At 44.1% G+C, this 12,828-nt stretch overlaps 2 protein-coding genes across 3 annotated transcripts in view; one reads left to right on the top strand and one right to left on the bottom strand.

Moving 5' to 3' along the window:
• Nucleotides 1–12,828, bottom strand: part of LOC120401239 — a 77,708-nt gene that overhangs the window by 60,630 nt on the left and 4,250 nt on the right. For both annotated transcript variants that reach the window (XM_039530948.1, XM_039530949.1), the window contains exon 2: nt 11,717–11,791. The gene's annotated coding sequence lies outside the window, so the exon portion shown is untranslated. The remainder of the gene's footprint in view (nt 1–11,716; nt 11,792–12,828) is intronic.
• On the top strand, nt 1,548–2,059 carry LOC120401242 (dnaJ homolog subfamily C member 15-like). The gene has a single exon (XM_039530951.1). It carries the CDS (start codon nt 1,548–1,550, stop codon nt 1,992–1,994), a length of 447 nt encoding a protein of 148 aa, XP_039386885.1. The 3' UTR covers nt 1,995–2,059.

Consider the following 12,828-nt stretch of genomic DNA (forward strand, 5'->3'; position numbering starts at 1 on the left):
TAAATCAGTATAGTGTCTGAATCTCTGCCATTCACACCAGCTGACAATCTGGCCCAAGATCTGTCTCATCAAATTTCAGAGTCTCCTTATAGGTTACGATGAAGGGGAGGCTATTTTTTAAACGACACTACAGTGTTGTGTATAACGTCTTACAGTGCTTTGCTTGAGACATGTACTAATCACAGAGTGTAAAATGTTGGAGTATGTCTGTTCTTGCCATTGCTGGCCATCACAATAAAGAAAATTCACATTCTGGGTATAGATGGCTGATAGTTCAGCATCCACAATAGAGAAATTTACATCTTTTAGAGTTTATACATATGTCCTTCCAAACAGCTTTTGGTGTCCTCCTGGATTGTAGACGGTGAGAGAGGAGCAGCTCTAAAAGTGTTATGCTTCAGACAGTATCTCCATTTTCTAAATATCGTCAGCCTGGTACTAGTTGCAGCTTTCTGGGACCAGGAATTGCTGGAGTTTATTAACTTTAACAACTGTTTTTTAAGACACATACATTGGGGTTTTATTGATCACAAGCTTCAGTCATTTCAAGAGTTGTCAGGGGCTAAGTATAGAGCTATTAGGACAACAGTTTAAAGTGGTCACCACAATGTTAAAATACTACAACTTGTCTGCCATTAGCTAGGGGTAAGTTAGGCTAGCAAATATTCATGTGTGTCCAATAAGTAGAATAACTACTGGTATAAAAAGGGATCCATATTTCTGAGACAAGCTATATTCAATTATATAAACAAAAACTGTTAAAATAATGGTAAGATGGTAATGTTAAGCACTTCAAAGTTAGGAAATGCCAGAATGAATGTTGCCCATGCACTGTGTGTCAGGGGCAGATTACAAAGAATCACGGCACATGTCAGCCTGACAGTAAATATGGTATCAACAGAGATCTCTTCTATATAGTAACCCTTACAGGATGTCTGTTTTGTTTTATTTGGTATAGTTTATTGTGGTTGCACAAGCACACACCTTATGTACTTAATTAACGAATGAATGATTGAGATCATTGCATTCTAAACTCATCTTTCCAGAGTCTCCTTAAAGTTATTTGTACAGGTAATGACTCTTTCCTTTGATCAGGTGCTGATGAGGTTGCCAGTGCAAAAGAAATGAGGTTGAAGCTGGAAGAACTAAAGGAATCTGCAGAAGAGAAAACCAAGGAAGCAGAAGAGAACCTGGAGAAGTACTGCACTCTGATTATTAATTACTATAAACTAGAGGAAGCAAATGAGATGTTAAAAACACAGGTCTCTCTGTTGAATGCTCTGCTGAAACAGCCAGCAAATGCTGTTAATTCTCCTTCACAAAATTCAGATAATCCAGTAACACTTAACAATCAGTCAGTTGCAGAGAAGAGGTCAGATGAAGATCCTAATAAGCGTTCAGGTAAAAGACAAAGATGCCAAGAAACCAAGGAAGTTGATGGGGAACCAAAATCCCCTATACCAGAGACCTTATCTAAAAAAATTCAAAAGGGAGCCATCCACCAACATTCACTGACCCGTACGGCGCCCTCACTCTTTCGGCCTGTCATGGAAGGTGCTGGGGCCCCCTCGGAGACCCTGCGCTACGCTGAGTACGCGAGGGTCCCCGGCGACGGGCGGCAGGGTGAGCCCGACATGGACAGGGGGCTGGCCAGAACTATGATGGCAGTTGGCCTGGGTGTTGCAGCTGTTGCATTTGCAGGTCGCTATGCTTTCCAGGTCTGGAAACCACTGGAACAAGTATTCACAGAAACAGCAAAGAAGTTTGCAACCGCTAGTTTTTCATCCTACTATAAAGGAGGATTTGAACAGAAAATGAGTAGACGAGAAGCTAGTCTTATTTTAGGCATAAGTCCATCTGCTGACAAGGCCAAGATTAGAACAGCTCATAGGAGAATCATGATTTTGAATCACCCTGATAAAGGTGGATCGCCCTACTTAGCAACAAAAATAAACGAAGCAAAAGATTTGTTAGAATCCAGCACCAAAAATTAATGTCCAAGGACTTCTGTGATAGAACTTTTTATATATTCCTTTCTACTGCAAATCCTGTAGATATATTGTGCAATAGCTACGTGATGCTCTATATAGCTGCATAACATTGGATCAAATAGTCAGTTATCTATCTTCATTATTATTAAAGATCTAAGACTTTTTTTTTTTTTTTTTGCTTTTTAAATAACCATTCACTGACCCATGAGAATAAGGAGTATGAGCCAGACGGACTCCCAGAAATAGTCAAAAAAGGTAATTGTTACTTCTTTAGAAAACTGTCCATATTGGTGGGGAGTGTGCGCGCGCACGCTTATCTAAATAATCGTGTTGTCATAGGTGTGACTTGGAAGCATTGTAAAAACTTGGACATCATTGGCCAAATTCAGCCCTGGTATAGGTTGCATAAATCCATTTAACTCAACTGCTTGTCAGAGCTGAGTTTAGCCCCTTGTGCTTAAAAAAAAAAAAAAAGTCCTATTATACAATTAAGGCTATAAGGGGATAGTATCTTTTGTTGTAGATGTATGTAATTTTTAGTGGTTTTGTCTTTTGGTCTCTGTGATGTCTTCCCATCTGTACAGTTTTGTAGTATTTGATGACAAATGCAAAACAGCCAAAACTTCTGAAAACCAGAGTCCTAATATCAGGTTGTAGTTTTGAAAATCAGTCTAGAGACATTTTGTTGACTTTGAGGCGCCTCCAAAAACTTTGCATAAGCCCTCTGGCAAAAGAAAGGGATTCTAGGCCCAGACATTCCCAATATAAAACACCTTTATCTTCTGGTTGATAGGAAGGTGGAATATTTTTGCTTAAACATTTTTGACTAAATGTTTTCTCATTGAAATGTGCTGTATTGTCAAAGCCGAGATGTATTGATTCTGACAAAGTTTTTGCTGGGAAGGTTTCTGAGGTACAAAGTGGACTTTTGAAGGGAAGAAGGCACCCAAATTGAAAACCTGACATTTTTTATACAATTTCATTTTATGAAAGCATTTGAAAGGCTTTTGTTTTCATTTCAATCCAGAATAAAAACAAATTCTCAGACCTTGAAAGATTTTGGAAAATGGAATTGTCATCCTCTGGCCATCTCTATTTAGAACAACGGAAGAGATATAATTTTGAGATGGAACTGATTTTCCAGTTAATGGTGTCCCTTTAAAAGAAAGACCATTTTCTTGGGGGAAACTCTTTCTGCCATTTTAGTACAGGAGTTGTTGCACAGATCCACAGCCTTTCCTGAGTTCACACATAACATTCTGGGAATGCAAGATAGTCCTAATAATTCCCCCAGTATATTTTATTCAGGTGAGGAAATCCTGTGTTGCTTTCCGATATTATTACCTCTTATCTCCATCTTGAAATGAGTAAGATCAGATTGATTAGAACAATAAAGTAACAATCAGCTGTGGTTAATGGAAGCTGTTTATTTTTCAGGGTTTGCTGATATTCCTACTGAGAAAATCAGCCCTTATGTTTTGCCTAGAACAACTCTAAACCTAAGGACCAGTCCCCGTCTTGCTGCCCAAAGCCAAAGATTGTCAACCTGTTCCCAAAGTTTACAAAAAGGCAGGTCAGATAATCCTGCGGGGATCTCTAAACTGACAGCTGGTGGCAGCAAATCACAAAAGGTAACTGTTCTTAAAAATGTATCTAAATGTGCAGGGCCTGGGAAATCCACATTATGTATTTATCTATCCAAGTGAGTCTGAAGATATGCTGTGGTATTCATACCTCCTTTATATCTGCTATGAATATACTGAAGATGAGGTCATCAATGTAAATATAATGAATAAAGCTTGGCATATAACAAAGGTCTGGGCATAATGGTAAACTTAAAATTGTTGGTATGATCAAATCTGTGATCTCATGCCAAGTGCTCATTAACTTGGTAAATGGAAGTGAGCAAAATCTTCCCAATTTAATGCTCATCGCAAATATGTGATTAGTTCTTGAAAGGCCTGGATGCTTAGAGCAGGGTGTGTGTGCATATATGTATTACACACAAAAGCATTCAAAAGTTCAGATATGCTGAAATTAAGGCTGCTTGTCCCAGTCTCTCTGCTCAGCCAGTCCCAGTTCTCCTCTCCTCCCCTTAGCTCTGTTTCTTCTCTATGTCTCCTCCACAAGGAAGATTGTAATAGCGGTGGGGACTGGAATTTGAGATAACCCCAAAGGTATATATATATTGTGAAATTTTTCAACAGTTTTACAAAGCTGGTGTTGAACATCCCAGGGAGATTCCCGGGAAGGGGACAGTATCAATCTTGGGAAAGACTGTATCTGGAACTCCCAAAGATTGAGGATGGTAGACTGGCAGAAAAGCCCGCCTCTGATGTATGCCGCATGGCATGGAAATTATTAATGCAATTGGGAGGAAATAGAGAAAAATGGGACCAGGCCCCTTTAACAGATATCGTGCAAGAAATTATCAGACTCCAGGGAAATAGGAGAGGCGTTTCAGGCTCTAATTGACACTGGAGCTTCTGTCTCACTAATTAAAAACACCCCGCAAGCAGGAATTAAAGGACAAACCAGTACCGGACAGGAATGGATACGGGTACCCTTCATGGTCCAGGGATTCCATACTTCCGGGAATTTAATCCAAACTCACCACATGACTGATGACGTGATACTAGGAACAGACTGGCTGTTTAAGAATAATATAATCATTGATCTCCCCAGGGGAATCCTATGGAGGATGGAAATGCTTCCTCCTTATCATCCCACAGTAAACCAAAATGCCTGCGTTTCAGATAAAAAACGATATGCGGATTGCTGCCCTTACCACAGAACAAAAAAAGGAGGAACGGCACTCTAAATTTCCCACGGTCTGGACGCAGCGAAAGACAGATTGTGGTAAAATGAATACATGTGTTAAGATTGTAGGAGACTTGGTACCCCCACAGAAACAGTATCGGTACCCCTGGGAAGCCAAAAATCAACTAATACAGATAATTAAAGAACTAGAAGAGCAGGGAGTGGTCAGGAAAACAAACTCCGCTTTTAATTCTGCAGTATGGCCTGTCCTTAAGGTGGATGGACAGTCGTGGCGCTTAATGGTGGATTTCCGAAGAATTAATAAAGGAAGCATCCCAATGGCCCCCATTGTGGCAGACATGACCCAAGTGATACAGAAAGTACAGGCCACCTCCAAATACTTCTCCGTCATAGATCTTGCTAGCTGTTTTTTCGCAATACCCCTGCACCCAGATTCACTGGACCGCTTCACGTTTACTATAAGGGACCAACAATACACATTTCAGCACTTACCCCAGGGCTTCCAGGATTCCCCAGCCATCGCACACCAGCATGTTGTGAAAATGCTGGATCAACTAAGCCCATAGGATCAGCCATCGTGTTCTCCTATGTGGATGATATCTTAATTTTCAGAGGACCCGAAGAAGAAGTCCTGTGTCTCACGGAAGAGGTACTTGGCTTAATTCACAAAACTGGCTTTAAGGTAAGCCTGGAAAAGCTCACCTTGTGCAGCCCTGCGTTGTTTATTTGGGTATTGAGATTGGTCTACCTATCTTCCCTCCTGACCAAAGAAAAGTAAGGGCGCTTGTAGAAATGCCGGCCCCTACAGATGAGCATTCCCTCAGGGTACTATTAGGGGGATTCAACTTCTTCTAACTACACATTTATAAATATGCTGAAATCATGCTTCCGCTTTGGAAACTGTTAAAGAAGACGAAAAAGGTTCTCTCAATCCCAAAGGACCAAGCCCCAGACCCAGGTCAATATACACATCAGATCTTACCCACAAATCACGCTGTTGCCAATCCTTTAGAATCTAAAATCTAAAGGTTTATTTACAAAGGGAAAAAGGTAGAGAAGAGAGGTAGAATTGGTTAAATGGAATCAATTACATACAGTAATGGCAAAGTTCTTAGTTCAGGCTTGCAGCAGTGCTGGAGTAAACTGCAGGTTCAGATTAAGTCTCTGGAACATAAGTCCTTCCAGAGGTCAGAAGCAGGATTGAAGACAAGATGGAGATGATGCATCAGCCTTATATAGACTTTTCCAGGTGTAAGAATCCCTTTGTCCTCACAAATGGAGTTTGCAGTCACATGAACAAGTTTCTGCATACTTTGCTGAGTCACAAGGCGTGTCTGCCTTCTCTCCATGGGCTGACATCAGCTTGTCTGGGACACTTCCCAGAGGCAGAGCATAATACAAAATACAGACAGTACAGAGCCAATACTTATAACTTCAACTACAAAATGATACACAGACATACAGACAGCATAATCATAACCAGCAACCCAGAACCTGGTCATACGACAAAGTGGGAATGGGGCCCAGAACAGGAAACCGCCTTGGGGATTTTGAAACAAAAAGCCTTGTCAGCCCCGGCACTGAGCTTTCTGGATGAAATTGAACCATTCGTCATCTGGTTAGCCGCAAATAAAGTTGCAATGGCAGTCACCCTGCTGCAAGAGAATGAGGATCAAAAGCTAGTACCCCAGCATATGAATCTAAAAAACTCCAAGGTGCAGAATTAAATTTTGATGCATGTGAATGGGAATGTCTAGCCGCAGTATGGGCTGTGCTAGCCTTTGAACCGCTTACCGGCCAAGCCCCAGTCACAATTCAAAGTACTCATACTCCCTTAAAATACATCCTGTCAGGAAAACTGATGGGCGGCAGGGTCTCAAACACCAGAATGGCACAATGGACCCTGACTCTAGTAAATCGAGGGGTCACTACTGAGACCGTTTCTAAACCAGACATGCTGGACCCATGCTTTGATCGAAAAAGGAACCAAGCACAAGTGTCCGGAGACCACACTAGAACAAAGGATCAGTCAGGTGCAAGCACTCCCTCTCTTGAGGAATTGGATATGGTGGTGCAGGAAAAACATATTTGGTTTACTGATGGAAGCTCTATGGTAGTACAAGGGAAGAAAAGAATTAAGTATGCTGCCATAAATTTGGAAGAGACAGTGATAAAAAGATATTTGGACCAAGGCTCAGCACAGCATGCTGAACTTCATGCCATATACCAAGTCCTGACGCAGTATGACAAAGACAAGTGCCCCCAAGCAATATACATCTATGCTGATAGCAACTACTGTGTGAACGGGGTACAATACTGGATGTATGATTGGCAAAGGAATGGGTGGAAAGCCACAAATGGCAAGGAAATAGCATATATGGATGAATGGAAGTGGATTTACGCCTGGGTCACCGCACACCCCAACCAACTAAAAATTAGATATGTAAAAGCCCACGGGAAAGGCTCAGCAGCTGAAACCGTGTGAAATAACCGTGCTGATGCAATAGCCCAAGATTATGAGGGAGTGGCAGTGATAACTCGAAGGCAGGAACAGAAGGCATTAGAATCAGTCCGTGTCCCCGGAAGAATTGAAAGACAGGAACTAGTGAACATAGCTCACCAGTTTATTCACGAAGGAGTAGAAGGGACTCTGGGAAGGTTGAAGCAAGTAGCAGAATGGAAGGGAATGAGAGATGTAGAGACATGGGTGAGAAACTGTATGCAATGCACAAAAGATACCCCTCCCCCCCACACCAGCCTCAAATGCTGCACCAGTGCAGACTGGGTCCTTGGCAGAGAATTCAAATTGCTTTTATTGACAAACTGCCAAAAAGTAAGGAAGGATTTCAATATCTGCTTGTGATAATAGATGCATTTTCAGGATAGGTAAAGGCCTTTCCTACCAAAAACAAAAGTGCCTGAAGAGCTGCGAAAAAGCTGTTCTCAGAAGTAGTTTGCTGTTATGATCCTGAGATTGTGGACTCCGACAATGGAGCGTCATTCATAGGGGAAATGTTCACATTCATGCTTAAAGCCTTGGGAGTCGTTCATAAATTCCATATTCCCTATCGACCCCAGTCATCAGGCCAAGTGGTGAGAATGAACCAGACCATTAAGGAAGCACTCAGGAAGGTTGTGGACACCACCAGTAAAAATTGGCCAGACAAACTGCCGCTCATTCTTGTTGCGGTCCGCAGCAGCAACAGATTAAGAACAAAAATCCAGCCACATCAACTGCTTTTCGGGCAAGCCATGAAGTTGGTCATTGACCCTGAACAAATTCGGGACATGGAGGGTTCAGCATCCCTGGAAACTCATGAGTATTGGCAGCGGCTGAAGCAGTTGCAGGAAGACAAAACCACTCTACAGTTTAAGGTAAACCAGGCCATTGAATTAATGAATCAAAAAATGGATCAGGAAAAGTCTGGGAATCCCCAGCTATAGGAAACAGGAGATTAGGCAATTTATTTAAAATTGGGCAAAAGGAACCACACATTGGAGTCAAAATGGACGGGACCATACTCCGTAGTGGATCGCCTCAGTCCACTTATTTACTGTATAAACAAGAATGTCAAGTTAAAATGGGTCCATGTGTCGCAAATTAAACTGTTTGGATACATTTAATATTTTCATTATGTTTAGACCCTTAGGTCACGAATCCCAGATGCCACTCAAATACTGGGACCCTTGGACGTGGTACATGTTTATTGTTCTCCTCACAGAATTACTGGGCGTAGTGTTGGGCTGCTGGTATTCACCGTACTGCAGGTGCTCCTTGGATAATCGGTCCGCTTTGCAAATTCGATTTTTCAGACAAATCCCGACTGCTGAAGAACCACCTTATGGCACCAGAACTAAGGCAGCTCCTGAGCCTACAATTGTCCATCTGGATCCTGTGCTTTAACCCAGTTACCAAAGGGATTCTACTGGATCCAGAGGGCATATTAACCCCCAATGCAAAGGTTAACCATAGCCAATACCAGGAATCACAAGGGGAAGGTAGAGCTATTTCTGAAACACCCCCAAATGAGTGCCTCTTAAAAACAACTTGCACACCCTGCGCCCCGATCCAAGATCCTACTATTCGCTTACATTGGGTAGACTTAGCTACGAACCTCACCATATCTTCCTTTGGAAATACACATGTGTATGTGGGAGAAGGGAATCTTGAGTTTCAGATATTTATAGATGTCCCAAAAGGGAGGGAAAAGAATTGGTTGGTGGGACTTCACTTGGAAGGGTACGTGGGAGACACCACTGCAATTTCAGATTATCCCTCACTCCCATATGGGATGAGGTGATAAAATCCGGAACACTGGTAACTGTTAGTGGTTTATTGTCCAAGACCTACTCAGGAGGTCACGTTCCCTGACGTATGTGACTGAGTTTGGGAAAAGGAACACCTGTTTGTAGTAAGATGAGGCCCTGAAACACAAACGCTTGTGTCAGAGGCCTAGTCTGAGGTCTGAAGCATGAACCAAAGTACTTCCAGGCATTGCTAAGCAAAAGCTGGGCTGTGAGCCAGAGGCAGGCCTCACTCACAGAAGTTGGCGAGAAGAGGGTTGTTATATGTCTGAATGCACCTGCTTCTAAGTACTAACAAGAGGAACTTGTGCCAAGATGGCACCTGGGCAGCCCGATACAAGGACACTCCATAGACATAACAAGGAATAAGCAGGTGCATCTTAAAGACAGGACAGCATGATGGATAGATGTGTTTGTCTGGAACAACATGATCAAAGGGGAGACAGCACCCTAATGAGCCAAGGGGCTGTACCTCAATACGTCAGTAGAGATGAGTAATTTGTCCTGTAACTGTATAAAAGTAGTCTTAGTAAGGCATTTGGTCAGCTTCTTTAGAAAGGAATTTGCAAGTTAAGTGCCCAATCAAGAAACACTTAACGGACAATGGATCTTGGAAGGCTCTAATCCACATAAGAAGTCTACTTGAGGACGTTCAAGATAGCATGTGAACCACGGCTGCTACCTGTAAGTTCTGAGTCATGCATGGACATGTGACTTGCCCATGTGACTCCAAAACGCCATCTTGTAGCTGGGATTCTACACAGGGGGAGGGAGGAGTGTCCACCCACAAGAGAAAGTCTATTTAAATCCCTGGGAGACCCCTCCATTTGGTCTTCAGCTGGCTCAAGAGAGCCTCTTGACTCCGAAAGGATACCTGAAGGAAACTGCAACAAAGGACAGTAACCACAGGCAGCGTGAGTGACTGCTGGACCCAGACTAGAAGGAGACTAGTCTGTAAAAGGAAACTTACTGGAACACCTCTGAGGGTGAGGTTTTATCTGTATTCAGTCTTCTTACTGTATTAGGCATAGGCTTGTGTGTTTTATTTTATTTTGTTTGGTGATTCACTTTGTTCTGTCTGTAACTACTTGGAACACTTAAATCCTACTTTTTGTTTTTAATAAAATTGCTTTTTACTTATTAATTAACCCAGAGTATGTATTAATACCTGGGGGTGGAGGGCAAACAGCTGTGCATCTCTCTCTGTGTTATAGAGCAGCGGCCCCCAACCTTTTTGGCACCAGGGACCGGTTTCGTAGAAAAAAAATTTCCGCGGACCTGTGGGATGGTTTTGGGACGATTCAAGCACATTACATTTATTTTTGTACTTTTATTTCTATTATTATTGTAATATATAATGAAATAATTATACAACTGACCATAATGCAGAATTAGTGGGAGCCCTGCCCCCTATCTGACCCCCACCCACTGCCCGCCCCCCCGCCTGCCCGCCCCCCGCAGACTCCCCGCCCCCTCCTGCACCTTGTCCCCTCACCCTCCCCCAGAGCCCCCCCCCACCCAGGGACCCCACCCCTGCTCCCTGTCCCCTGACTGCCCCAACCCCTATTCCCCGCTGAGTCCTGACAGACCCCTGGAACACCCACAATCCAACCCCCATTCCCTGCCCCTGACCGCCCCAACCTCCGCCCCTCTCTGTGCCCTGACTGTCCCCAGGACTCCCTGCCCCTTAGCCAACCCCCCCTGGCCCCAGCCTCTTACCCCCGGCTCCCTCCTCACCCGGAGCCTCAGCACCTCGCCCGACAGCTGCAGCGAGCGTGTCCCCGGTGGGGCCTGAGCCCCGCCCCGCTCAGAGCCGTGTGGTGAGGGGGTGGGGTTGGGAGCTCCACGCCGGGCGGAGGCAGCTGAGCTCAGCCCGGAGCTCGCAGCCCCGCCCCCTCACCACGCGGCTCTGAGGGGGCGGGGCTCAGGGGCCCCACCAGAGACACGCCGCTTGATGTGCTAGGGGTCGGTTCGCGGCCCGGTACCGGTCCGCGGCCCGGGGGTTGGGGACCCCTGTTATAGAGGACAAACAATTTGAGTTTACCCTGCATAAGCTTTATACAGGGTAAAACGGATTTATTTGGGGTTTGGATCCCACTGGGAGTTGGGCATCTGAGTGTTAGAGACAGGAACACATCTTAAGCTGCTTTCAGTTAAGCTTGCAGTTTGTGGGCAATGGTTCAGACCTGGGTCTGTGTTTGTGGTGGGCAAGCATGTCTGGCACAATCGGGCAGGGTTCTGGAGTCCCAAACTGGCAGGGAAAACAGGGGCAGAAGTAGTCTTCGCACATCAGATGGCAGCCCCAAGGGGGTTTCTGTGATCCAACCCGTCACAGGGGGAATGCACTTAAAGGGGAAATTTCAGATGCAGAGCAAATTTTCAATTTGTTCCTCTAAAGTTGTTCCAGGCAAAGATCCTGAACTGGATTACTTGCAAAATCTTACTTGTTCAATATAATCATTAGCTGGGGCAGTCAATCATGGTATAGACAACTGTCTGCTTTCTCTCTTTAACCACTAAACTTTTCCTATTAAATAATGCCATTTCCACAAAATGAATGTAGGTCCCACAAATAGTTATATTATCACCTGAAACATAGAGCTTGCAGTACTCATGCAAATATTCATTTTAGTACTTACGGCTACTTTTGATATTCATGTGTCCTCTGAAAGGACCCATCATGGAATATATGGGGATCATGGCTAGCTGGGATCCTAGAAAAGAAGGAAAAATACTGGTTAGCTATTTATTAAAGCAGGAAATAGTCAATTGTCCCTGAGCTAAGAGATGGTGAGGGAGGAGTGTTGCCTAGTGGTCAGAGTGCTCACATATTACCTAGGCAGGGAGCAGAGCACTGGGACTCCTGCGTTCTTGTCCCAGCATACTCATTGTGAACCACAAGCTGCTATGACTTAAATTCTGTGAACCCCCATGACTCATGACTCCACTGAAGTTGTAAAGGGTGTGACTCAGATGAGGACTTGCCCCCGTGTGACTTTGGGTAGGTCTCTGAACATCTTTGAGCCTGTTTTCCACTGTAAAATGGGTTCAATAATATTTACATCTCTCCCAGAGCGGTACAGAGAGGCCTAATCTATAAGTATTTGTAAAGATGTTTGGAACCTCAAGAGCTCTGTAACAATGAATAGCATTATTATACTAATAATCTCCCAGTTTAGAGCCTGATCCAAAGCCCACTGGAATCAGTGGAAGTCTTTCCACTGACTTCAGTTGGTTTTGGAACAGGCCTTTAATGAGGAAAAGCGCTCCTTCCATTTACAAACACAGCCACATAATTTACTCAGCCCCTCCTCCCCACCCATTCTCTTACATGTAACTAGGTGGAATGAAGTTTGCTCATGCAGATTTCAGTATGAGTCATGGTGCAGGGGTACCCCATGAAAGCTCTTCTGTGGGGACTCTGCACGGTTCCAGCTGTTGAGATTTGGAGGAGCAGGACAGCCAGATTCACCAGAGTCACCCCTTCTCCCAACACCCAGAAGAAGCTGGCACAAGTGCAAGCAGCCTGCAATGATATATATTGTTTGTCCCTCCCCACTGTGCCATCCCCATACAAGTGTTCTAGGATAGCCTGGGTTTGGGGACCTCCTGGCCATCATGGTTCCTACAAGAACTAGGCTGTCCTGCAGAGGTAAAGAACTAGGATGGGGGAGAGGAGAATCTGGTCCTCGGTTAATGGTATAGGGAGATATGCCCTACTCCTGTTGCCTTTAACTAGGAATCAGGCATC

Source organism: Mauremys reevesii, linkage group 3 (assembly GCF_016161935.1).
Source record: "Mauremys reevesii isolate NIE-2019 linkage group 3, ASM1616193v1, whole genome shotgun sequence".
Taxonomy (NCBI): domain Eukaryota; kingdom Metazoa; phylum Chordata; order Testudines; family Geoemydidae; genus Mauremys; species Mauremys reevesii.

Excerpts from the sequence above, each read along its gene's own strand:
- LOC120401242 (XM_039530951.1), top strand. The coding sequence starts at position 1,548 with ATGGAAGGTGCTGGGGCCCCCTCGGAGACCCTGCGCTACGCTGAGTAC.